Source organism: Leptosomus discolor, chromosome 12 (genome assembly GCF_034619465.1).
Source record: "Leptosomus discolor isolate bLepDis1 chromosome 12, bLepDis1.hap2, whole genome shotgun sequence".
Lineage (NCBI taxonomy): Eukaryota > Metazoa > Chordata > Aves > Leptosomiformes > Leptosomidae > Leptosomus > Leptosomus discolor.
The window spans coordinates 15,000,847-15,028,698 of NC_141402.1; the positions used below are offsets into that span (position 1 = coordinate 15,000,847).

The 27,852-nt window shown below is 40.4% G+C and overlaps 1 protein-coding gene across 1 annotated transcript in view; it reads left to right on the top strand.

Moving 5' to 3' along the window:
• The window catches only part of SERGEF (secretion regulating guanine nucleotide exchange factor), a 155,520-nt gene that overhangs the window by 79,936 nt on the left and 47,732 nt on the right, over positions 1–27,852 (top strand). Inside the window, exon 10 of the mRNA XM_086472010.1 lies at positions 10,120–10,156. Coding sequence (XP_086328136.1) covers positions 10,120–10,156 — 37 coding nt within the window. The remainder of the gene's footprint in view (positions 1–10,119; positions 10,157–27,852) is intronic.

Below are 27,852 nucleotides of genomic sequence, written 5' to 3' on the forward strand. Positions count from 1 at the left end.
CCCAAGTAACAAGTGATAGGACAAGAGGAAATGGCCTCAAGTTGTTCCAGGGGAGGTTTAGATTGGATATTAGGAAAAATGTCTTCACCAAAAGGGTTGTTAAACACTGGAACAGGCTGCCCAGGGAAGTGGTGGAGTCACCATCCCTGGAAGCGTTCAAAAAACATGTGAACGTGGTGCTTAGTGACATGGTTTATTGGTGGACATGGCAGTGTTAGGTTAATGGTTGGACTCGATGATCTTAAGGGTCTTTTCCAACCTAAATGATTCTATGATTCTAATTCAGCTTTTTAAATATAAAAATTCCTTTTTATCAGCTGTGTAGAGTCACTTCAGACGTGTTTTTTTTTTTCCTAATTCTCCCTTTGCACCTAGCATTAAGGCTCAGTCTCTGAGTCCTTACAAATGGTATCCTTATTTATCGAGGAGAGCTTTTCTATTCATTTTTGCATTGGAGTCTTAGCAAGTTTACATTTTATTTATTTCCAGTGAGTTTGCTGCTGGGAGCTGTACTGTTACTAAGTGCTGCAGAAACAGAGAATCCAACATTGAAGAGCAGAGTTACATGACACCCTAAAGGCATAAGCACCATTTATTCGGAGAGGTAAAAGAGCGGACAGTCAGCAAAATTCATGGCTTGGTGTTTTCATACAAGGCTAACCCTTATGGAAGCTGCATGCCTGCAGCTGTGCGGGAAAGTAAATGAACCAAGAAAATTCTGTCCTCAAGTTGAGGTAGTTGGTGTATGAAAAATGTTGTGGTGGGTTTTCTTTTTCTTCTAATGTTTATTTTGTCATATTTTAGGAGGAATTCTTAATGTGCTAATGGTTTTTTTTTGACTATGTGTTAAGTTGGTAACATTTTTATTTTTATGTGCATATATGTGGGAGAGGGAGAGATAGTGAGGGTTGTGCTGGAAATCAGGCAAAAATTTGCATTCTTGAACATCTGATAGTTACCTTAAATAATATTTCCCAAAGGCACTGGCTCTGATGAGGGACACTTCAAATCATATTGCACAGTGATGGTTCTGTTCTTCCAATAACCTGCTAATTTCTTTCAAAGGACAAAATGTTTTGGAGATTAAGTAGTTTTTTGTATTTTCTTCAGTGACAGTGTATTTGTGTACTGCTAGTTTACGCAAGCAGCAGTGCTCACTGAGGTCAATCAACAGAGTTAGCAGTGAAATGAAAGGTTAGTCTAGTTGTGCATGAGAGCTTCCTTGGACATTTAGTAATTTCTCTGAAAATTAGTCTTCCCACATCCCAGTGCTGGATGTTGAAGAACTGAGACATTAAAAATTCTGTCATAAATTTGGAGTTATTGATGGAAGAAGCAAAAAAGCCCCTGCCCTTTAAAAAAAAGAGTAGTGTTCCTAAATGACATAATTGATAATATTCATTTGAGAATATTGCCAGGTGGTTTGGATGCAATTTTTGATGAAGGATAGTGTAGGTGAAAAAATGTAAAAGAAGAAAATAGTATACGGAGATTATTAAAAAAAAAAAAAAAAACAAAACCAAACCAAAAAACCAACCAAAAAAACCCCAAAAAACCCCAAACAAACAAACAAAAACCCAACCAAAAACTCGTGCTAGAAAAAGAAGGGTTAGAGAGAGTCAACAAAATCAGACCTCACATCGGTGGGGCCACTTCCCGCTGGGCAGTGTGGTTGTTCAGGGCTAGTCAAGGGATGGCTTCTGTCTTGGGGCAGTATGGCCCCAGCCATGGCCGTGCTACCAGCACTTAGCTCCTTTAAGAGGGTCTTTTAGGGACAGTGTCTGCCTGTTCACAGTATTCAAACAGAATACCCGGTCAGTCAATTGTTTGAGGGTAGGAACTTTATTAGTGCTGTTTTTCCTTTCAGTTCTGCAAAAATGCAAAGCTTTGTGCTCTCGTGTAATCTTGCAAGCTGCGTATGCTGAGTTCTCTGCATTATTATTATTTTTTTTTTAGTTCAAGAACTGTAGTGAGATTGCTTGCAACACCACCACAGGTAGGGGAGAGTTGAGGTCCTACAATAGGTACATTTGGTTGCTCTGTGATTCTTCCCGGCTTCACTTAACATTCCAGAAAATATTACAAATGGATTAAAAATTGACTGTTTTGCCACAAGGAAAGAGGTGGGAAGCCCAGAATCTGTTGAAAAACTTAAAACTGCCGTTATACATCCACAAAAGGATCTTGGAAATAGTTGTTTAAGTAGAATTTGATGTTTTGTTGCCAAATAATACTTGCTGTCACGACTTTTATTCTAAGCCTATAAAATGTTGGATTATGATATGTACTTCGACAGACTGTTTGCCTGCAATCATTGTTTAATAGAACCATTAATTTCATTAAGTTCCCAGTACTAGAAATTAGCACAGAAAGGTAATGATGACATTTATATGCTATAATGATAATTTTTCTTTTTGCTGTTTGCATGTAAAATAGCATAGGAAAAAAAAGACAGGTACCGAGATTTTTGGCATGCTACAATTCTTGACCTGAAAACATCAGGATATTCTGATGGTAAGGATGTATGTGTTGATGGTACAGTCAGATCAGTGTATAAACAGGTTTTGAAACTTTTTGTTTCTGTGGTCTTGGTTTCTTACATTTCTGCTGTCAAATCAATGTTTGTGGCCTCAAATAAAGAGCAGACCAGTTGTAGACCCCAAAGGAAGCCCAAACAGATTGTAAGGTATTCGTCTTAGTGCCTCTCATTTAACTTGAGAGAGAGGCACTGAAACTGTAAGGAGCCGGGAATTGTAGGTGAAACAATCTAAATCAAAATAATTTTGAGAAAAACAGTGAAGAAATTCCTTTGGGTAAAACTGTGTATCTATTGGAGACCCTGTTCCTCTAGTTCATATTTGGATGTGGATAGAGATGACTGTAAAGTTAGGAAGGATTTTGGCCTTGTGGGATTTGCACTGCAGAGACAGAGGTTTGGGAGTATGTACACAGTAAAAGTCAGGGCTGGTGACGATTCCTTTATCAATCAGAAGGGATATTTTGGTCTTTATTTTTCACAAAATAATGAAGACTGAGTGGGAATCTTGTTACAGGAAACAAACTGGGATTGAATGGCCGTGACTTGGTTCATTTTAAAAATGATGAAAGGATAAACACAAATTGTGGCTCAGGTCTTGATTACAGAAACGGAAAATTTTGGCAGACTACTGAGGCTGAGGGAAAGTGTCAGCGCTTGATTTTCTGGAATGAAAGATGCTAATGCTTTCTGAACTCCAAGGAAGGAAGGGAACTGCCTGAAGGATATGAAAACTAATTGGAAAATCTTCAGGTGATGGAGAAGAGCCAGCTGACCTTGCCTACTGGAAAAGATTTTTGTCACACTTGTCTTGGCTACATTCTGGTCATCCTACTAAAACCTGATCCTGCTGGGTGTTTGTATTGGGATCTCAGCAACTTTTGTATTGTCCTAGAGTCATTGGATGATGAGGGTTTTTTGTTGATGGACATGGGTCTGTCTTTGTCTTGACATCTCAATCCATCCATTCTCAATTTGAGGCAAACAGTACATATCTCAGATTTTCGATATGACTATGCTTGTCTTGCAAGTAAACTTTGTGGGTGCACATGGCTTACTGTGATGTAAACCTTCTGTGGAAATGCTGACTGCTTTAACAATAGCTTTTATTTCCTCCTTTTATTTTCATCCCCTGTGCCTGATCTCTTTAATGGTAGCTTTGTGTGGTTGTGGTGCTTCCTACCTGATATTAAAAGATTGGTTGTTTTTTGGTATGCATTTTTGGGTTTATGTGTGGGGTTTTTTCTTGTTTGTTTGTGTGGGGCTTTTGTTGTTGTTTGGTTTGTTTCCTTTGGAATTCCAGCTGTTTCTACCTCCTGCAAGGACTTGAGACCTAAGCTGCACCAACAGAATTGGAGAAGTGCAAAGCGCACTGTTAGCCCCAAGAAGCTGTTCCTGGAGGTGTGGTGCTCAGTGAGTCGGTGGATGGCATAGCAGTTTCTCAAGTATGGTTAGTGTCATAGAGAGGGAATGTGTGCAGGGACTTGTATATATGTCACTTATGGCAAGGAGGGTCTAAAGGCGAGATCTTGGGGTTGGCCAGCTGGCTTTTTGGTGACCGCAAGACAATTGGCAGGGCAGGATATTGAATGATTTGAGATGGGACTCTGAGGGTGGATGGAGAAGGAAGGGAAATGCTGCACGGGAAAAAAGCATTTTGTCTTGCGCTAGAAGTGAGGCAGGCTTGGGATTAGTTTCTGGCAGGGAGGGCATAGGTCATAACTCTGGGAGCTAGAGCGTGCTATAAAATCTTCCTTTTGAAAGCTTACTGCATCCTGCGATGTCTTAATGCTTCCTCTCTTCCTCCATGCTTGCAAAGGTCCCCTTACATGGCACGTTAGCTTTTGGTCAGGTGGGTCTCGAGGAGGAATGTTTTCTTCCAGACCTTAATACACAGGCTTCAGTTTAAAATGTGTTGTGAATTTTCTTGCTGTAGTGGAAAGTAAAACTACATACAAACTAAAAAGCTAATCACACAGCAACAAGAAAATCCACCTTAAGTAGAAAATTAGATTGATTGGAAAGTGGAAAATGTCCTGTGAGCTATAGGACAGTGAAGGGCCTCACTTTTCAACTGATGCAGCCAACAGCTAGGAAGAGATTTAATGTGCTGTTCTCGGTGAGGTTGTACTGGTTTGCTGCTAACAGGTGTTGCATTAAACTGCACTTGGTCTTGTGCTCGCCAAGGAATGTGACTAGGTTAGCAAGCTGCTTTCTTATCAATCAGGAGTCAAATGATCCAGAAGAGGAACACAGAGTTCCTAGTGAAGGATCATTGGAAGCAGGACAGCTTTACTAATTAGATTCCTTCTATTTTATTTTTTCACATCAGTAGAATTGTGCATACAAATGTAGTTGGACAGAGCGTGTCAAACAGTACAAATCGTTGTTATGATACATTAATCAAGGGCATGGAAGAACAGCTCTGGGAGAGAAGATTCCCCTGCCTTACGTAAGCTTTGATCTGCAGTCTCTCGGTCACCTCGTCTCCTTCCATTAGGACTTCTGATCCCAGAAGGAATAAAATTTGCTGTCTTCTGGCCCTGGCAATTTTCTTACAGTGAAATTTGTCAAAAGACATGAGATGCCATGGCTAAAGTCCTGTATAAAAGTACTTCTGTGCACACCCTTTTAATGGTTTTCTTCCCTTGCCTGACCCCCCACGCCCGCCCCGAGCTATGCTTTCGTGCAATTAAAAAGTTAGACATGGTAGCGACTAGAATCTTACAACTTAAACATCGTATCTTCGTTCATCCTTAGAAATGTATTTTGTTCATCATGCTCCTCTCTCTGAGAAGAGATGGAAGCCTCTGTATCCTTGAGTGTTTTGGGAAATAATTGCCCTGTAGGGGATTAGCGTGCACTTGTAGGGCAGTGAACCCAAAATAAATGGTGTTGAGGGCCTGTTGTTGTTCTAGCTAGGCACCCTGATGTTCCAATGCTTGCGAGTTTTCAGCTGGCCACGACCTTGTGAGTCCAGCTCCCTGTGCCTCTTCCTTGCAACCCCCTGTACAGTACCTTCCCCTCTGCTGCAGCACTAGGCTGACTTCGCCTGCAGTTCTGACTCGATCTTTTTCCTGATGGGTTGCACAACAGATCCTCAGTCAGAGCCTTGGGAGTACAGAAAGAAAAAGAATAGCCTTGTGGTCAAGGTACTAGCCTGAAACTTGGATTTTTAGGATTTTTGTACACTTTGTCAGACTTGTTTTGTTATAGAGCTCGGAAGTCCCTTAAGGGATGGCTGACAAAAGGTATTTTGTCTCTTAATTACCTTTTGAAATCAATGAGAGATTGTATGTCTAAATAGCTGTATGAGTTTTATGTTTGTTTACTGTCTCCAAAGGAGAGAGCAATACTTTCTTACCTCATAGGACTGAGGGGGAGCAAAAGGAGGGATAACTATTCTTCAGAAAGCTCTCTATCCTGGATATAAGTGGAGGTGCTCTGTATTTACCCTCACGTCTCCTTTGAACCTTCTTCCCTGACAACATCTCCTTGAGTAGATAACCTTCTCTTCCTAATATGCATACCTATATTTATGTATGCATTAATTTTCTTATGTATATACACACACACATATATATAGGAATGTATATATAATATATATTAAATTTTATTTCTATAGTTCATATACTATTTTTAATATATAAAAATATTTTAATCTTAAGTGAAATACTTTTTCTATTTTGCATGACCCATTTCTTTTACATTAAATCAATTAATTTTTGTTAGGGCTGGGCCATAAGCATACCTGCAGGCTGCAGAAAGATGTTGGTGTTTTGCCCAGAGTTAGTGGTTGCTGTGCTAAGGTCTTTCCTCACCATCCATGCAGCTTATGTCCTGACTATTTATGATTAATAAAATGCTGGTCCCTTGCCTGCTTCTCACCACATGTGTTAAATCTGGATAGATGGATCTGAACTGCAACCATTACTAGACAGAAAGCAGCTTGCTAACGCACGGTTTAAGGGAAGAAACAAACAATTTATGTATGGCTGAAAGGGCACAGATAATAAGGTAAATAAATACGTTCTGTGTAAAATGGTCCCTAAACATTCTTTTCCTGCCTCACAGGCATTTATAAAGTACTTTGAGATATTTTTTATAGATACCACAATATCCTTGCACAACTCTTCTCAAATTTTCCTCCAAACAGAGAAGAAACTTCAGTATTAATCATTTCTGTGTAGGGGGTCATGTTTCTTAGGCTCACAAAATGCTGCGCTCACTAGCAGTCACTCTGATTTGTCTTTAAGGTTAGTGATTTTTTTTTTTTTTAAATTAAAACAATGTAAAAATATTGCCCAAGTAGAAAGCATTGTTGTGGGTTTATAAGTACCCTTGAATGTACTTATCCACTGGGAGCATGCAGATGTCTGTTGGAATTTAATTTCTCTGCAGCACGTTGGGGGTGGGGACAGAAGAGAAATAGCCAGAAAATTATGGTTGCTGCAGTAAATATGAGGCTTCTTCCAGTGACCTGCACTGACTGCAGAGCTTATTACATCTAATGTAAGCATAAAACATCTGTTCAGCAATGCTGTTCTCTGGCTGGTCTGTATTTGTACCAGCCAATGATGTGTTCTTGGCTGATCGTTGCCTGTCGTCAGCAGTCATGAAGAAAAGGGGGTGTCACATTCTAAAGCTTATTGTAAAAAAAGATGTTAGGAAATACCTGCAAGGCAGCGCTGCTCCTTAAGCAGTGGCAACCTTGCTTCACCTCTGTGGTGTGGTCGCTTCTGAGCTCCAGAGTCATAGGTGTGCAGGCCAGCAGGAATCCTGTGGCTGGATGGTGTGGCCTGTAGCAAGCAGCATGGACAGTGAATAAGGCATGTTGGTTCAGAAAGCTAACTTTAGAGTCCCCTAACGGCGTGTCTTATTTGGGGGTTCCTGCAAAGCCTGTCTGCTGTCAGATGGTGACACCCTGCGATAAGGCAGAGGTGGAGAACTTTGTGCTCTGAACCCAGCAAATTCTTTGGAGCGCAGCGCTGCTGCTGGTACATCGCTGGCGCGGTCCTTGCTCTGGGCCATCGAAGGTGAATCCAGGGCACTGCCTGCAGCAGTTTGAGGTTTTGCTCGATTTCAGTCATTTTCAGCAAAGCTGGCACTTCCCCTGAGGTGGCTTTTACCTGACCGAAAGAGGTGCAGCAGCACTAGTCACTTGTGCTTTGCAGGAGCTTTTGCCCCACCAGGCTGCAGGGCTGCAGTGGGTGCAGCTGCACAAAGTGTTGGCCCCGAGTGGCTGCCATGGGGGCAACTCCCCAGAATGGGCCAGTCTGTGTAATACAGCAGTTCCTGGTCTGGTTGTACCCAGTGCAGTTTGATTGACTCCCTTACGACCTAAGCTGGCTAATGGGTGGCTCTGAATGGTGGGCAGAGGAAGAGCTACATGAACAGAGTACAAAGCTGTTTGAGGTCACCAGTGTTCATTTATCTGGTTTGCAGGCTCTGTAGCTGCTGCTATTAGATATAGGAAGAAAATGCTTCATCAGGGGATGTTTTGTGTTCAAAACAACACCGTGTTTGGGTGGGGGTTTTTTGTGTTTTTATTTTTTAATGTAGTGTTTCTGAAGGGGATCCTGGCAGTAAGTATAAACCCGCTGCCTGAGCTGCTCTTTTGTACCGATGCTTTTGAATCTGTGCCTGTGTTAGCGTATTTGCTAGGGAAGTAGCAGAGATAGGATTATTCACACCTCAGATAAAATTTATTTATTTTATTAGCAGCAGCTTCACTATCTCAAATTTTCAGCACTTGAGAAGATGCAAAATTTGCTTTTTTGCTAGAAAGCTTTTGCATGTGTTTCCATGTGCGGATCCTGTTTCCATGGCATCAGCCTTTAAGCTCGAGAAGCATTGATGGGGGCATTAGGAACCAACCCCGCTCCTGTGTAGGGCTCTGACTTGTGGTGAGAATAATGACATGAGATATAGTGATGATTTATGCATTGTAACAGTCAGGGCTTAAAGCTTTGCCTGTCTGCAATAGTGTGGAATAGAAGACTTGATGCAGTCCTGCTAGTGCTTTTGCAAAGGCATTGCTTTTCCTGCTGCTTTGTCTTTATTTTTCTGAAGACAAGGCCATGCTGGAGTGTGCTGTGACTTGAATTATTTTTCTTGTGCTGTTTTCACAAATTCTTTAATGTCTTGGCTAAGCACCTCTATCCTAGAGTCTGTTTTGTCTTCCTGGCCATTGTTGTGTTAGGATGGTGTTGACCAAATGTTTTCGTGTCACAGTGGTAGTGATTGCAGTGTTGATTTGTACCACAATTGCTCAAGCTCGTCTGGGTGTCAGTCTTGGGTACCTCTTTTCCAGTAAATGCTCAAGCACAGTGAGCTGAGTGCAAGGACTGTTTTGTTAACTTCTATGGTTTTATGTTATCCAGACATTGAGGTGATTGTAGCAGTTTCTCTGGCTGTAAAAACTATAAAGTTATGCATGCACAAAGCCATATAAAATTTTGATGTTATGGACTACTATTTTTTTAATATAATTCAGCATAAACTTCTGTTTAATCATTGCAAATGTACTTTTAAGAAGCAGAAGAATGTGCTTATTATTTTTTTCCAGCTCAGTAGTACGTGTAATGGGCAAGTAGGTGCCAGACAATGAATCAGATGTAGGATTTTGAGGGGATCGCTCGTATTTAAAACTTGAGGGCGCTCAGCAGAGTAACCTTGTCTGTGTTATGTCAGACAATTATGGCAGCAGTGACATGGCAAAATAATCCAACGGGAGAGACAAGCCCTTGCAGTAGGGCAGCAGGCTGCTCTCTGTGCTTACGAAAGCTTAGTGAGTGATACTATGTGATACATGCTAAAGCAGCTTAAATATCTGACTTGTTTACAGTGGCTGCAAAGAAGAAAGAAAAATATGCTATGAGTTTGCTTTGAAAAGAAATTAGTAACTGATTTCTATAATTAGTGAGTTTGGGAGAAAATGTTTGCGTTGGTTTCTTTCTTTTTTTTTTCTGCATCTTTTAAGAGTTAAACCAGCCTGCTGCTAATAAGAGAGTTGAGTTCTATGGTATTTTTTTCTCCATTCTAGACAAATGACCATAGGGATCATATCACCTCAGGTTTATCACACTGAGCCTGTATACTTTGTGCAGTTCTTTAGCGATCATCTGGAAAAACAGTATGGACAAGAGAAATTGAGATCTTCATTGCCCTTTTAATTCCCAGCTGTCTCTGTATGGCTCTGATCTTGCAAAGGCTTAATCTGCATTTACTTTATGCCTGCGAATAGTCTTGTTGGATCCAGTGGATGTTGTTAAGGTTGTGATGTTTTTGCAGAACTGTGGCCAGTCTTGCTCCTAAGGATTGAAATGTCAGTGGTGACTGCATTTTGAAAAGAAAACAGGCCTGTTTATTAACAAAACAAACAAACATACCCTCCTGCCACTAAGCCTCTAAGTGAGACTACAAATGAAATTTCATTTAGAAGTGAGCACTTCAACCTTGATTTTGCATCCTACAAACTGTAGTTGTTTGTTTCAGGTTAATTTTTAATTTCCTGTCATAGCCGCGGTTGTCTTCCTACTGGTGAGCAGGTTCTCTTTTATTCATTCATACTTCTTTTTCAGATCGCATGTGGCTCAGAGCATAATCTGGCAGTAGTTGGTAAGTAGCTTAATTTTATATCAAATCCTCTCACCTTTTTTCATTTTTAAGTAGCACAAGATGAAAGAAAAACGTACACATCAGACATACTGAATGATGAAGGGCATTGTGTGCAGCTGAAAGGAGGAAAGTAACATATAGATGTGGAGGAAAGAAGAAGAGAAACTGGTAGCATGAGTGGGGATGATGAAAATATGCCCCTGTTGACCAGCCCCTGTAAGGAGAGAGGGGTTGATGGATGTAACAGCAAAATACATTTGCAAAGTGCTATGGTCTGTTTTAGAATGGAGCCATTCCAACAATTCAAGCTGCAAATTCAGAGTAGCATCTAAGCTTGAAGCTGGTCAAAAGGATCTTTAACGTGGAAATTTTCAATGAAAAAAAATCCTAGGTCTTTTGTCATTCGAAGCTTGGAAAATGTTCAAAATGCCAGTCGATGGTAGTCAGGTTCTTTAGTGCACCGTAGTATAGTGCAGCTGTTGTAACAGTGATGAAAGTACTAGGAAGCTTATGTCATGGAAAAAGTTGAATTTTGTGTACTAATTCCAGCAACAATCAGATTCTTGCTTTCATGTGATGAGTTGATAACTGAAGTTTGATACATGTTTACTATTATTTATAATTACGTATTTAAGAACATTTTTACGTGCAGATTTTCAGGTGCTTTATAAAGGAGGACAGCATAATTATAGGGTGAGAGAGATGAAGCAAGGAATTCTATACTAGTCAGAGCTGCAAATGAAACAATCTTCTAAGTTTCAGTCCAGCACTTCAGCCACATAAATATTTTTGATTGCCATGACTGATGTGTTGAGATGTTAAGTGAAGACTTTCCTTGATTTTTCTTAAGTGTGGTGTAGAGCAACCAGCTGTTTCATATCCAACCACATTCCATGTCCTAGTTGTTAAGGTATGTATTTTAGCTTGGTGTCTTACCAGTTTCATTAAGTGGCCACAGAGGTAGTGTTCTGTATATGTGGTATATTTCCATATATACTGTAGTATATTTTCTGGTTATCCTTCTACAATTAAACCGTGTAATGAACTTGTTAAGTTCTACTTCATTTATGGCTGGCTTTAAGAGAAGATTTTCCCTTTACCTTCTCCCTACTTGTTCAGTGTCGCATGCCTGTATTAATTGTCAGGCTGGTGCTTCTGAATGTCGACTGAAGAGCAATCTGAAGAATCACATTGTGTTTCTTGCTGAATTGGTGAAGTAAAAGTGTACTGCTAGCAGATTCCTCCAATGTGCATGAAAGCAAAGCATTGAGTTTGAACAACCTTCTCTCTCCTTATGTCCTTTTAAGCTTTCTGCCTTCTAGGCAGAAATCTCTGGAAAAAATGGGTAGGGGAGAGAAATTCTAGAATAAAGTTATAATAAACTAATAACTTTGCATATGTAAAGAACAACATATGCCTGTCTAAGTGATGTGCTACACTTTGTGAAGTATTTCAATAGGGAAATTATCAGTGCTGGAAGCTAGTCAATTTTATTTTAAGGACAACAAACATGTGATGTTACTTTTTTTTTTTTTTTTGAACTAAAGAACTTATTCCTGAAATGATTTTTTACATATACTTTTAAAAGGTTTACTTTTTAGAATATTTCATGGTAGGATTTCTCTGATCACTTGTCACTCTTAGGTCAAAGCTGTCAACTGTTACATTCCTTAAAGATATCACAGAGGTTTCCATAAATGTCTACTTAACTGTACAATTTTCTAATAACTTATCATTCAAGCACAGTTTATTTAGAACAACTATATTAACAGTTTCTTAATTAGTAAATGCTTAAATGATTAACTTTTAGACTGAAATAACTCAAGTTCCATATGAAAGATAAACTGAAAAGCAAGCCTTTAACAGTATAGCATTCAAGTTGCTATTTCTGGTTGTATATACAAATGTGTTTGTGCTTTTTTTGTTGCGTCAGCTTTTAAGTAGAAACATTTTAAGACCGAGAGGTTAGAGTTATGATTCATTTCACAAATGCTGAAGTTGTGTGCCAGTCATCTCGCTGATGATACAAACGGTTTGATTTGTAGGGCTAGCAAGCAGTAAGTTTTTCATGTTACTTTCATTAGTCTGAATCCATTTGTATGGTTCAGTTATTTGAATTCTTTCTTCTTGCTTTCTTCTACTGAAGTCAGAGCAAAATTTGGCTGTTCTCTTCACTGTGGTGTTACTGACTCCCATGAAAAGGGTAAACTGGAAGAAATTCAGTTTTCATTGGATCAAGAGGTAAATCACAGAATCACAGAACGTTAGAGGTTGGAAGGGACCTCGAAAGATCACTCGGTCCAACCCCCCTGCCAGATCAGGACCACCCAGAGCAGGTCACACGGGCATGCGTCCAGGCGGGTTTCGAATGTCTCCAGAGAAGGAGACTCCACAGCCTCTCTGGGCAGCCTGTGCCAGTGCTCTGTCACCCTCACAGTGAACAAGTTTTTCCTTACGTTAGTGTGGAACCTCCTGTGCTCCAGCTTGCAGACGTTGCCCCTTGTCCTATTATTGGACATCACAGAGAAGAGCCCGGCTCCATCCTCCTGACGCTCGCCCTTTATGTATTTATAAACATTGATGAGGTCACCCCTCAGTCTCCTCCAAGCTGAAGAGACCCAGCTCCCTCAGCCTTTCATCATGAGGGAGATGTTCCACCCCCTTCATCACCTTTGTGGCTCTGCACTGGACCCTTTCCAGCAGTTCCCTGTCCTTCTTGACCTGGGAGGCCCAGACCTGGACACACTATTCCAGATAGGGTCTCACCAGGGCAGGGCAGAGGAGGAGAAGAACCTCTGTCGACCTACTGACCGCAGCCCTTCTAGTACACCCCAGGATGCCATTGGCCTTCTTGGCCACGAGGGCACGTTGCTGGCTCGTGGTCATCCTGCTGCCCACCAGGACCCCCAGGCCCCTTTCCCCTACGCTACTACAGCTCAGTCCCCAGCCTAGACTGGTACGTGGGCTTGTTCTTTCCCAGATGCCAGACTTTACACCTGCCCTTGTATTTCATTAAATGTCTCCCCTCCCAGCTCTCCAGCCTGTCCAGCTCTCTCTGAATGGTAGCACAGCCCTCTGGTGTGTCAGCCACTCCTCCCAGTTTTGTACCATCAGCAAACTTGCTGACAGCGCACTCTGTTCCCTCATCCAGGTCATTGATGAATATATTGAATAGTACTGGTCCCAGTACCGACCCCTGAGGGACTCCACTAGATACAGACCTCCAACTAGACTCTGTCCCATTGACCACAACTCTCTGACTTCTTTCCTTCAACCAATTCGCAATCCAAATGTTTGATACAAAGGAAAAGGAGGTGTGGAGTGTCTCTAAATATAGCTACATTTCTAAACTTAACAAGTTAAAAGTAATAATTAGTACATGAAAAAGTGTAAACATCTTCTGTTCTAGCTTTTGGTGAAAACACATTTTTGTTTTGGTTTGGGGTTGTCCTGTGATACTAATTCTAAAATTTGTAAGCATTGAAATATTTCTTATGTTTGTATGACCTTTCACTTGAAAAGAAAAATCCCTGCATAAAAAGAAAAAACCTTGCACTTTTCACCTCAATGATTAATTGTCATGGGACCCAGCTTATTTTTGATTGAAAAAAATGAATAGGGATTTAATAGATGTTGTATAATATCTTATATCTAAAAAACATCTTCTGACACTGGAAACTGTGTGTTTATTTATTGAGCACAATGAAGGCTGGCGTTTCAACCTGGGTACAATAGCTGCTCTGCGTAGCACTGAGCTTCATGATATTAAGATAGAATATTTTAACAACTGAAATACATAATGGAACTAAATCACTGTGACAAAGTTGAGCTTTTCCAAGTTTGGGAGTCTATAGTGTTTTTAACACTAGAAAAGTAAAGAGGTTTGATTCTTACCCTAAAAAGCATGTGATTGAAAACGGTATTTACGGAGAAGGCTCTTATCAGGTTCCTACCCGCTCCTCACTAAGACTTTGATCCTCCTTTTTTAAAGAAGAGAATAGTTATCCTTTAAGAGGACACTTAGCATGCCACATGCAGCTCATGCAATGCTACAACTTAAATAATCAAGCAGTATTAACTATGCAAAAGTAGAGTTGCTATAAAAAGTCTGCATGTCTTGACTGTGCTGCAACCACAGGGGCACGTGACAGAATGCCTTGGAAAAGCCTCCAAATGCGAGCATCTTATTTTAATAAAAATTAAACTCAGAAATTTTATTCAATAGTCCTTGAAGTAGTAAAAAAGAAAAAGAAGTCATTGAACGGATGACACTTCTATAGTCTGGCTCTCCAGAACCTTGGTGAAGCATAATATCCCTTTTTGGTCATTTTCTCAACCTGTATAAACCAATAAAAATCTAAAAGAAAGATACTGGAGGATGTATAGGGAGAACTGCTTGTTTAAAAACAGTTTTAAAAGCTTATTACCTTCAGTAGAAGTCCACCTTTAAAGCAGCCTTCAAAGGGGAATTTGGGTCCTCTTGACGGTACGTTTATAAGCAGTTATTTCTTACCTGCTCTGTGGGTGCCTACAGTAGTGCAGTGGCTGATACCAAATCTAATTGGTGTTTTTTCTGTTAATGTAACAGGTAACTGGGTCACTTTAAATATTTTTGTGTGTTTGGAAGAGAAAGGCATGGACCTTTCAAGTAAACATTTTCTGGTATGATGTTTTGAAGGGGAAAAGTGTTTGGACGTGTGGCTACTTCACATAGTGCAAATGGCTTTTCCTTTCACTTCCATAGTCAGTGCGGTGAATTGTGACTTCTGCCCAGGGCTATGTTCTTTCCTTGCTTGGAGGATTTAAAACCTCCTTCAGTGAGGTAGTCCACAAATCCTGGCTTTGTTACGGCTGTGTAGTGACCCACACTGTAGAGGCGCTGTCAGTGCAGGTGATGGTGGTGTAGTGTTCACAAGAAGAAATTGGGCTTTGTGATATCTGTTCTTGTGCAAATGCTCCCTTGATTCTTGTCATTGTCTCCGTTGGACTTTTTTCAGGCTAGCTACTTAACACTGCTTTTTCCCTGTGAGTAGTGGTAGTGGAGGGGGCACCATGTGATTAAAGTTACAACAAAAAACCAAAAACCAAAATGCCCAAGCTGGCCACCCAACGGTAAGTGTGGTTTGCATATGGAAGCACAAGTGACATATGAAGAGACAAGTCCCTGTCTGATCACATTGAGCCCCATTTTGGTGTGTTCAATGCAACAGCATATTCATACCACGTTTTTAAAATCACTTCTCAACTTTTGGCTACATGATAGGCCCTTCTAGAACAGGGTTAGTTTTGTCTGCCGTTGCCTTTTTTGTTTGCTGTATTTTGGAATGTGTGATCTGTTTCAAGGTTCTGTTGTCTTTGTGGTTCATGTGCAACCACTGCTGTAAATATCATGACGTGGACATTCACATCTCTCTGAAGCTGCAATTCATCCAGCTGAGAGTAAACAGTAATACTAAATTTAATGGAAGAAATGTCTTTATGGAGGATATTAGGACAAAACATCCCTCCACTCAACTGGCAGGTCGTGCTTCAAATGCTCTGAACTAAAGTGTGCAGTAGTGTTAGAGGGGCAGTAAAAGAATTATTATTCCATAATCTGTAAAAATTTGCTCCTTATGTTCTTATGCTGGAAGAACATTGCAATTCTGAGCTAGAAAACAAACGTGATCAAAGTGATCCCAAACTTAGGGAGCTGGCGATAAACATCCTAAAATGGTGGTGATGTTAATGTCATCTCAAACACTTCGGTTCTGCATTTTGTAATAAGGAAGCTGAAGGGTTCTTCGTGGGAGCCACTACCTCTTAATTACTGAGGTCACGTTCTTTTAGTGACATTCCACGATTCCAACTAAATTATTGTATAAAGCATCAGTTGAGGAAGTGCTGTAATGGATTATGAAAGGCATATTTCTATGGCAGAGTGAGCACCAATGGGGAGAGGAGACTGTGCAGGCTGATGGACGGATCTCTGCGTTATGCTGACAGTATTATTTAGATGTTCGCAGCAGCCCTGCGAGGGGGCAGCTGTAGTCATGTGTCTGACATTGGGTCCCGGGGGACTCAGCAGTCTGTCATAAAGGGAAAAATCATAAACGCGCTCTCTTGCTTTTCATGTTGCTGTAGCGTTTGGAGGAATCTTCAGCACACGCAGCGGAGGGCACTGCTGTTCGGCAAGGAGCCTCAGTCTGCTGGTCTATCGCTGTATTTATTATGTATGAAAACCCCCTGTGCAGGCAGGGTCTCCATTGTAAAGGTTTCCTGGCAGACCAGCATGGAGTCGTGTTGCAGCCTGCTGTCTCTTTGCATCGCGGCGCTAATCGCGTTCTCTGGTTATTAAAGGGCACCTGGCAGGACTTTGAGTAACCATCGCTGTTGTCATTTTCGTGGGGGTTATATGTCAGCCTTCTAAATTTGTCCTCTGGCAGAGCCATTTTGTGTGTCATTTGGCTCTTAATGTGGCTTTGACTGTTAAAACAGCTCTTTGAAATATAAACTGCTTTAGTTATATTCATTGTAAAAAAGCAGCCTGGCTCATACCATTAACTGAGCACCTGTCTGAGTGCTTTCTACACAGCTAGATACAGATCTGACATCACAGTTTTCCTGTCATGTTTAGACACAGCGCGCCCTAACAGTCCTGTTCAAATGTCTTTTTGCTTTGTGTTTCTTTTCCGTAGACTATTTCATGCTCCAGGCAAACTAATTGTTCCTCTGATAAAATAGAAACTGAAAATTAATTTCAAATGTCTGGTTTTTAAATTCTTTTCAGCAAGTTACCCCCACAAAATCTGATCCTTTGATCCCTTTGAGGTTTTTTTCCAAGGGCTAATGGAAAGCCAAGCTGCCAACGATTTTATGAATTTGTGTGATGAGGAGAGAAATTAGGAAATGATAATTTGAGTGTTTGGCAAAGCCTTCTGAAGGGGCTAAAAACGTTTTGTATCAACCAAATTGTCTAAAGTCAATGGTCGCTTGTTACAGGAAAGGGAGACTACTTTGCTGTGAAAAGCTAATTAGATCTACAAGAAAAAGTGGGATCACACTGACCCCTTAGATCCAGAGTTTAGCATAAGATCTGGCTGTGCTGCATCTTCTATGACTGAAATGAAGTCTGGATTTTACAGCTACCGTCTCTTCCAGGCTTTGTCGCTGTATTGATGCATGTTTTCTGTGATTTGACTGTGCAGAATGCTTTGTCATCTTCCTCTTTCCTCTGTGTGACTTGTCAATTTAGATTATGAAATCTTTGGAATAAAAACTGCAGCTTAGTGTATTTTGGCACTGCCTAGCATAAAGAGACCTGATTTTTTTTTATTATTATTATTTTAAAATACTGCATTGCAACTAATAATAGTTGCAATCACTTTCCTTCCCCTCAGAGAGGTGATTTAAAAATGTAATTAATCTTGGTGTGTGTGTGTCTACCTGTTTATGTGCTAAATGATATAAATTAAAATAATAATGCAGTGCTTGTCATATCATTTTACAGTGTGGTGTTACCGTATACAGAGCTGCTTAGGCTCTGAAGATAAAAGCTGTTGTTTTTCCTGTATAAAAAGCTCCCGGTTCTTGTAAAATTTTTAAGTGAACTTTACTTATCACCATGGTGTCAGCTTATAGTTTGTCTAGAGTTGAGCTCTTGTGCACTATCATTATGTTTCCTGCGAGACAACATACCACATCTGCAGGAAAATTCTGGTGCATCAAGAACCCTACAAAAGATGGGTAAGAGGCAAGCATGCAGTGTTAACCCTGGTGACAGCTAAAACCATCAAGCTGGAACTATGAGTGGCAGGTAGAGGAGGTAATTGTCACAGGAAGCTAGCAAACAACCAGCAAATGCTACCAAGCAAGAATTTCACTTGAAACAGAATGAGTAGAGGGCTCTTGCTTGCAGGTATTGGTGAAAAGGGAAAGTTGTTCCACCTGGTTTCAGAGAATTATGGAGGAAGGGAGGACCCTTAAGAGTAGGTGCTGCTGTACAGATCCATGCAATCCATTGTCAGAGGGTTCACTCGATGGATACTAAGTATTTAGAAAACAGATTAGATTTTATTGTATTTGTTTATTCACAGGCTTTAAGTGGAGGAATTACTTTAAAGTAGGAGGAAAATATGTCCAATATATCTAGGGCATATTTATCTTAATTTTTAAGGAAGCAAACAGGAGTAACAAAAATAGTCACCCTTGCTCACCAGAGATTAAGTGTTCATTGGCTATAAAGTGAAATAAAAGGCAGGACAAATGTCTGGCTTCAGGGAGTCGTCTGGAACATGTGGGGGAGATGCTCACCGAAGTAAAAGCACAAGGCCAGCAAAGCAGCTGAACACACTGGGAAGTGCAACAGATTAAGGCTTTGGTACTGTCCTACTGAGCAATGCCCAAGTAAGCTGTGCTGGTCGTTCTGTACGTGTACGGCCTCAACACTTGCACTTCTAAGTGTATTGGTGAGTGGAAATTTCGCAACTTAAGGACTGACAGGAGGGAAAGGTGTTTTATATTTAGAAAGCTGCTGTGAGGAGTGCCCTCACCATGCTGTGGGATTTGTGGCTTTCCAGGAGTGAATATCTTGCTGTACAGCCTCGGGTTGACACCCACGTCTTTGTGTGTACTCACTGTCCAGCACCGAGAAATTTTTCTTTCAGTGCACAAATAAATATGTGACCTAGCTTAGTTAGTCACATGCTGTAAGTGAATAACCTCTGAAGCTTTTTTCTTCTGATATTTTTCATGTGTGTCTGCCTGATACCATCTTAAATACTCCAGGTAGCTTTCTGCTTAATGAAAACATGTGAAGTAGGGATTTTTTTGAACTTTTGAGATTGGCTTGACCATGAGTTGGGGTTTTTCATAAATGCATATTTCAAAGTCATCTTTGCTGCCCAGTTTTTGGATTTTTACAATGCATTTTGGTCACATTCTTCAGCTGCTCTCTCTTAGTTATGAAGGTCAGAAAAATCTTTTAAAAACTAAAGCTGAAGGCAGAGATGCGAACAGTGACCTAGGTCTGAGAGATGATGCTGTAAGGATACATACGAGATATTGCAAGGCTGGTGATGAAACAGGGACACTTCTGGGACAAACACGTATCCCTCGCACGGCTGTAATTGCACGGGACTAAATGCATGTATCAAAGCAGGCTTCTGGAATCTTTTTTAAAGCAAGATGGATGGGGAATTGTTCCTCCAGCTTTCCATAAGGACAGATCCTCTTTTTCCACTTCAGGAATTAGGACTTTGAACTTGAAGGTAGTGGAAATTGTAGTGGAGAAAATCCAGAGGTATTAGCTGGCAAGCAAGATGTTTTACTTACTAGTAACAAAGCAGCAGCCATTCAAGCTTGAAAGCCTGGAGCAAGCCTTCAGGGTAAAAATAAAGCATTTTGTTAAAAAACATTGGCTTTGGAGAAGTGAGTATTTAAAAAAAAAAAAAAATTAGGGCAAAAAAAGTCATACTAGGGATGAAAAGTTGGCATATTCATAAAAATTACCCTTTCTTGTCCTTGCTTTTTGAACTTGTTTAACTCAAACACTTCTTTATGGAAGGCAGGTAACGAAGTAATTAAAATAAAAAACACTTTTGAAACTCGTTTCATTATTCTGCTTTTTCCTGAGCCTTTTGCAAAGTCTCTGAGGAGCAACCAGGCTAAACCAGGATTTCTATTATTTCTGAGAAATGTCTTTGCCTTGTTTTATTTTTAGATTGTCAGGCTTATTTGCACAGTGAGAAAGTGAGAAGGACTGAAAGTTGTACTGAACAGGGCTTTAATAGACATTTAAGGCAGCGTATTTAACATTTCTTATGGAGCAGCAAGAGGGGTTGATAATTCATGCTGATCAACTATATCAAACAGGAATCAGGTCAAACGTGTTATAGTTGTTTATGGCACGGTTTTAAACATAACTGTAGTTAGCAGGAAGTTGAATGATGTGAGAGACTACTGCTACATGTAAAGGTCTTGGTGCCCATCAGTGTTTGAGGAGCAAGATGCCTTTTTTACGTATATATATATGATTGTGATAGCTCTGAGCTTGCTAAAGGTGTTATCACAGCTGTCAGTGTTCTTAAAAACAAAGAAACCCGACTAATAACAGGAGCAACAAACCCCCAAACTGTAGCAATTTTTTTAAAAAACAGTATGCTGAGTCCTCCTTGATAGGTGGGGTTTTTTTGGTTGTTTGTTTTTTTTTTCAGATGAGATAGTGACATTTTCCCCTAGCCTAATAAGTGTTCTGGCCTACATACTTCTCCCCTCTACAAAGATGATGGAATAATTACCTTAAGAAGATAATATATGATATATTGATTCTGGCTTGAACATTGCTTGTATATATTATAGCACTGATTTGCTATATTAAATGTTTTCTAGGAAGGCCTTAACATGATGCCAGGAATTCACGTTATAGGCTTAGCTCTCTTCTCTCTCCCTTTTGTGCAGATTTAACACCTTATTTTATCCCTGCTCTGTAGCCCTGCCTTGGAACAAATTACTAGATTACTATGAAGTGATTATGATGGGGAGCACTAGCCCGAGGCAATAGGTGGAAGAGGTGAAATTGCCAAATCAGCTGATAAGGGTGACAGGAAATCCAATGTTTATCTCTGCTCTTAACATGGGTAATACTCACTTGCTATTTGTTTATGTGGGCTGTTCTGTGAGTGTGAGGTTATACCTAGAGAGCCTGGGATTCATATTTGCTCTTTTGTACATTTTTTGTTTTTTTAAAATACCTTCAGCCAGCTCACGTGATGCTCTAGCTCAGTGAAATTTCTGATGTTTTTACCAGCTGTGAGGGTGACCTCCAGCGTTCTCTATGGCCCTTCCTTGGGCCCTCCCAGACCCGGGTTCCTCTGGGGAACTTTGCAAAATGTAGCAGAATCTCAGAGTTTTGATCTTGTGACCTGTGGTGCTAGTGACTTAAAAATCTATAAGCTGTTCACAGTCTCCTCTTATTCACCTTGTAAAAGAGAATCAGGCTGTTCTGTATCCCCCGGGATACCACTGCCAATGAGACGTTCTGTAATGCAAGACACAGCCCTTTTCTGATGAGCGAAGGACATACATGGCTCCTAGAAGATTTCAATTTCTGTTTTTCTGAGTAGGAAAGAATTTCTGTCACTCAAGAACTCTGAAAAGAAAGGATTCTGAGATTGATGAGCTTTTTATTTTCCTTGTGGATGATGCTCAGAAAAACAACTTAAAGAAGCATTTCCTTATGTTTTATTAGGATACATCATTAACCATCTCCCCTTCCTCCTCTTTAGGCATTTTGCTGTTAATTTTTTAAAACGTCTAACCCATCATGACCTTGGTGACAAATCTGAGTTGCCAAGAGATTGAACAAGTAAGCAAATGCTTTGTTGTGAATGTTGAAGATATTAAACTGGAGGTTGTCTTCTCTATGCCTTTGATTTTCAGTGACACAGCTGCTATCTTGCTGAGTTGAGACATCTCAGATAATGGGCAGGATGACAAGCAGCACAAATCCATATAATAGTTTAATTCTGAGTAGGGCGCTCACTTGGCTTGAAAGGTACGTTTGCTTTGGCTTACAAATTTCCTATTTTTTCCCCTGAACTGTTTCCTCCTGCATGCTCTCTTGTACTGTTTTTTTTTTCAGTTCAAAACATTTCAAGGTCTTTTAAAATTGAATGAGATGAAAGGTGTATCTCTTAAAGCCCTGCAACGTATTGTACTTCTAAGTGAACACATGGGACACTTGATGTGTGATGTGTCAGTGGCGAAAGATGTACGTATGCTCAGGGGTAAGGGCTGTTCTGCAGTGTAGTCTGCTGAATTTTGTTGTATTAACAGAATCTTGGTAGCTGTTATATTTGCCAACATGTGTATTTTTTGTGATATTGATTTAATAAATGCTTACTTGCAACTCCTGTAAAATAAATTGTTCCCTAGTTTTGATAGGAATAATTCATAATTTGTTACTGTGCCCTGCTGATAGAGTAGATCACGTATGTGACCTCTACTTCAAGGGGAGTTTTGTAGCTGATCCCTCCAAATGGGGTTATTTCTGGAATCATATGAATTCATCACGTTAATGTGTGCTTCACATTGAACATGCAGGATGATGGGATATGTATGACAAATTTTTAGCACTCACTGGTTCTCTATGATGTAAACTCAGTGCATGGGTAATTCTGGCCCTTTCCTAGTAGTAGATGTTTGTTTAGGCAGTAGAAGTACGTACTTTATTGACGTGCTTTTGTGCAGAGGAGGGGAAAAGTCTCAGTAGTCTCTGTGCCTTACCAAGAGTTGTTGGACGGCCCTCTCACTGTTTGATTTGTAGTCACTGAACACGACTATAGTCTCCTCTATTACATGACTTCTTGAAGGGTAACAAAAGGATTCATACCCGAGGCAACTTTTAAACATGCTTATTTAACCTGGAGTCTTCCTTTAGTCCCAGTAGTGCATTTCTCCTGATCCTCTCCTAGAGAGGAATGTCAGGCAGGAAGAAGGCAGCTGCAGGTCTCCCTGTGCCAGAATGGAGACTTAATCAGGGCTGTTAGTTTATGCTGCTTTTTTGGGTCCATCTGGCCAGTCATGACCATAATGCTCATGTGAATTTTTTCTGTAGGCCCAAAAGAGAAAAAATCTTGCAGATCCCAGGATTTGATGTTCTTGCTGTTCTAAGACTACTCACCCTATTTTTAAGCTGCTCTTTTTTTTTTTTTTTTTTTTTTTTTGGCCCTGAGAATCGTTTTGCCACCTACTAATGAAAGGAGGCAGGAATCCAAATGTATTCTGCTTGCATCCAAGCCTTGTGTTGCCTGCCATTTGCAGCAGGAATAGTATGATGGTTTGCTGTCACTCAGGTTCCTTCAGTCTTGATAGTACATTTTTGATCAAGTTAACTGCAAGGCGAAATTCTTCCTAGGTAAATTCTGGATACCCTAAAATAGAAAAGCCTGAATGCTACTGTATAACCCTTGTAGATTTGCTGAATAAAGAAGCAGCCACTTTAATTTTTTTAAGCACTGTAGTAAAGAAATCTTGCTCTGTTGACAAGTTCAGCATGAGTCTTGTGCAATACTTATCTGTCTGCTTAGATCCTCCTCCTCCTCCCATCTGCTACCTTCTCACTCTGAGGAAAGGAAACTCCATTCTGTCAAAGCAAAGTGCCAATGAAAAAATGGGAAAAGACTTTTAAGAGCAACTTTCGGGCGATACCATCACTGAAATCAACAGAAATAATCACAGCTCACTATAGTTTTGCCCTGCATACCTAGCAAAAGATTAAGGCTAACACGTAGTAAGATGCAGTCCCTCCACTGAAGGGTGTACAGTTCAGAAAGGCAGAAGAGGGAAGCAGAAAGGCAGAATCACTTACTAATGCCCACGATCGGTGCTCCATGGCAACATGTTCCTTGCAAGGAAAATAGCATAAATACCTATTAAGCAAAGGGATTCCCCGACAAGCACATTAAATGCCAGAAATCGAACAAGACTGTGTTTTTTTTTTCTCTCTAGGTAATTAGGGTAGTTACCGTTAAAGTATCATAATTGAAGTGGATGCTCTATAATTGTTCTGAAGTATGAGATGTGCCTTATTTTGAAGTATCCTGCTTCAGAGCCTGTGTATTTCTGTATGTTTACAGTTACTAGCTTTCTTATGCTTTGTGAAGCTGTTGCTTTCGAACTTTGAGGCTCGTTTCTCTCTGCAAAGATCTTTTTGGTTGCTTCTGCCGGACGCTGACCTGCGAATTCAGTATAAGCAGTTAAAGCCTAAGAACAATAATCTTGTATCATTACAGGGACTTTGTGCACTCATTTAAGTCCCCAGGGCTGGAGCTCAAACCTGGTAATTGTCTTGACTAGAAACAAATATGCTGAGTTTCACTCTAATCCTTAGGAAGCGTATGTCCGTAACTACCGATCTCTGCCTGTAAGAGTTAAGGATTAGAGAATTTCAGGACTGGTTTTGATAGTTCAGCTTGAGATATCAAAGTACAGCAGTGCAGTCATGTACAAAATAATGATAGTAAATGTGCTTATGCTTTCTTTATGGCTGGAATTTAGTTGGAAGATACTCAACTGGATATTTGGGTCAAGGGCAGCAGCAATCAACAGGACTTTGTCTGCTGGAGATGCTGGGCCTGCAGACTCCACAGCTGAGAGCGCTGAATGAACTATGCAGTGAGTCTGAGGGAGCTAAAACCCTGAGGTCCTGCTTGAGTCACCATGCCCCACTCCCTGCTGCTGTGGGCACTCCATCTTGCCCTCGTCACACATTTGCTGGGGTCCATGTGGCCATGAATTTCACTTCCTTTGTTAACATGGTGGTCTAGATCTGCACTCCCTAGCTGGCTGAAAGCTTGTTTTACTGTCCAGTATAAATGTGTGCTTAGAATGTGTGCTCCTCCCCCCAGCCCTAAAACCTAAGCAAAAGTTCTAAGTCAAAATTTTGTGATCTCCTTACAGAAGTGTAGGGCAGGTATGGGAGGGATTATATAGGCGAGAATTCTGCAGATACAACTTGTCTGAAGTCTAGTATCTCTGCCTTATCCAGTGGGATGACTTGTTTTCTTGTGTACTGGCTCCACAGAAAAAAAGCCACGCACAAAGCAAGTATTTTATCCTGTGAAGAGCTGTTTTCCAGTCTGTTACATAGCACTGTAAAAATGTCTGCTAAGCTGCATTAGTGTTAGTTAGAAGAATCAAGCTTGAAGTCAAGTTCGAATCACGTTGTAAGCTGTTAAACACCTGGCTAAGACAGTAAAATGTTGATGATGCTGCAGTGCTGCAAAACTGTAACTTGATGAATAAATGCCTTCTATCATGTGACACGCCTCCATTTGATATTCTGTACATGACATGCAAAAATGAAAGGCATTTCTAGATGTAGAAGTTCAATAAATGTTTCTGTTCCCTTAATTTAAACAAGCAAATGTTAAGCAGATATTGCTTCCATCTAATTACATTTTTTTTGCCCTTAGCTTGGGGTGGATCTAATAGGTACATTCTCTGTCCCTAAATATAGAGAAAGTGTGCTGAAGGAAATTGCTGACAAAACAGTGCAAAAACATGTGATACATTCGTATACAGTGGGAAAGTTAAATCTGGATTGCATAGTGCAATAATCTGTCTGTCTTTGTATTTTTTAGTCTTTTTTGAAGCTGTTCGGTGTCTCAGAAGAGCTGGAGTTGAGCTATTAGGCTGCCCTAGCAATAGCTAAAAAGCCCCCATGGAGCTGTGCCAAATGTCTCTGGAAATGAACTTCACTCACTTCTGATCTGGTCAGCTGCCATCAACGAGTTATAACTGTAACTATAACTTTAAGGCTTGATTTCTTTCAGAACTAGTGAACCTGTGTCTGGCAGCTTTCAAACATGGATGGTGTGTGTTAGTTGTCTGGCTGCCCTGGGATGTTCCTGGTGTACGCTTTCGTGGGAAATGGGATGCATGACACTTGCATGGAATCAGTGATTTCAGCCACGATTTTCAGAGTTATTTTAAGATTATTAAATTTTTGTACACACATGTCGTTGGGGGCCCAAGTTTTTGAATTCTTAAGACAATCTGAATTCTATCACAGTGGATAATAATCAGGGTTGTCACGGTGTATCAGGCTGATCACTGGCTTTGAGTATTCCTTTTCAAACTTTTACTGGTTTCATATTCTGGTGATGCAGGATGATTATATGGTAGTACTCCTCAATTGCTTCTTGCTTTCCGTCCAGATTGCAGCCCTTCATTATGCAATTGTAAACTATTTATGCTAATTTCAGTGTCAGAACCAGGCATACCTGGGCAGTTGCTTTATTACTTTAACCCTTAGAGGAAGCAGCTGGATTGTTTTGTAGATGTGCATGATTTATTGACCCAGATTTGTCAATCATTTACATATGTAACTGTATGTGTACAAAGATGTGAAATTAGATGTACAGGAGTAACTTTTGGATGTCATTTATCTCTTTTTCATTCATGTTCCAGGACTACAGTGCAATAACTTAGGGGTTTTTTTTCTTCATATTACAATAACTTAAAATATTAATACTTAAATTAAAATAATGTTCATTACCCTTTTAATAGAGGCCAAGCAGTGGCTGCTAGCCTAGAATATAGTAGAAAATATTTTTAAGTATTTCTAGGTCTGGTTCTGAGATTCTACCAATTTGTAGCTGTTTTAAGGAGGGGGTAAAATAGCTTTTAGTTATCTCACTCCCTATTGTTCTTTATCAGTAGGGTCTGAGGGATCCTCAAAGTAAGAGAGAGTCTCAAGGCCTTTCTTAATTTTGGGTTCCAAGGGAACTGCTAAATAACTTCAGCCTCCCTGCACTCTTAAATCTCAGCACTACTTATCCACCCTGCTCACCAAAAGTCTTGAGTGTAGCTGTATTTGATGATCTTCCAAGTTGCGTCCATTGAGATTCATTGTTAAAAAGTTCAGGTGGATTATTCTGTGTATTTTGGACAGTCAGAGCAACAGAGAAGTGACAGGGAAATTCATACTGGTGTTTGTAAGAAGCCATTCGGTGACAAATGAGTTGCAGTAAGATGGATTACTTCTGAACAGAGGGGAGCAGATTTCTCTGTAGGGCACTGTGGAACAATCTGAGGTTCTGATTAAGGAGGGTGATTGCCTTTACCTTTACAGAGGGCATAAGATGGCCCATTTAATTATTTCAGTAAAAGTACAGCTGAGCTTTTGATCTGGATGTTAAGCAATTAATTTCTCTAGCATTTTTGTGAAGGTAGCAGTAATCAGGCGCTCCTTCAAAACTCATCTGATCTGACCCTCGTGAATTTGGTGTCGTCTTCTCTGTGTCCTTATTTGTGTTTTCCCAAAACTGCTTTAGCTTTATATTAGCATTGCCTGGATGCTGTTTTAAAGCTGAGCATCTCCTGCTCTTCAGGATCACTTGTGATTTCTCTTCCTGACTTAGACTGGCACTTTGTATAGAATATTTAGCCATTTTATTATTTTAAAACAAAGTTACCTTAAGGGTAGTCTCAGCTTTCCTGTCAGGCAGTAGTGCTGCTGTTCTTCATGGTAATCAAACTGGAACGACTGGCTGTCTTGTGTAAGTCAGTGCCCTACAGAAAGAGGATGGAGTCTGTAATAATTCAGAGTAGTGGATGTTTCTTCAGAGTACCACAAGCTGCATTGCACAAAAGGAGCAGCGGTCTGTAAATAAGTAAAAGGCTTCAGCCTCCAGCATGCGCAAATCATCTGTCTTCATCAGTGGGTTGGTTCAGAACAGCAGCAATAAAGGAGAAGGGGAAACAGGTTTGTGAAAAGCACTGAAGGTGCTTTGCTTTCCTGATAAACCAGCAAAGCATTTCTCCTCTGAGAATCATTCAACCAAATTTGCTCTGCCTCCTGTCTTTATCACGTGAGGTTGAAATAGGCATCATAAAGATGACCAAGAGGAGGGAAATATGCTGGCTTTGCATTTGAAACGTGTAAAAACTTTGTGTAAATGTGATAGCTGAAAACACAGCACTTTCTTCTGGGTAGAGAGGTGGAATATGTGGTTTCCAAGAGGCAGATACTTTGTGTATCTTTGCCAGATTCAAGACAAATAGCTGAAGTGACATAGCGAGGCTTCCAGCATGCATTGTGAGAATGAGGAACGTTTGCATGAGCACTTAAGCAGTGTATGCAAATCTTGGTTTTTCTCCATAAAGCTCTTAAAATTCATTCCTAAATAGGTTCTTGCTTCTGGGACAGTCAT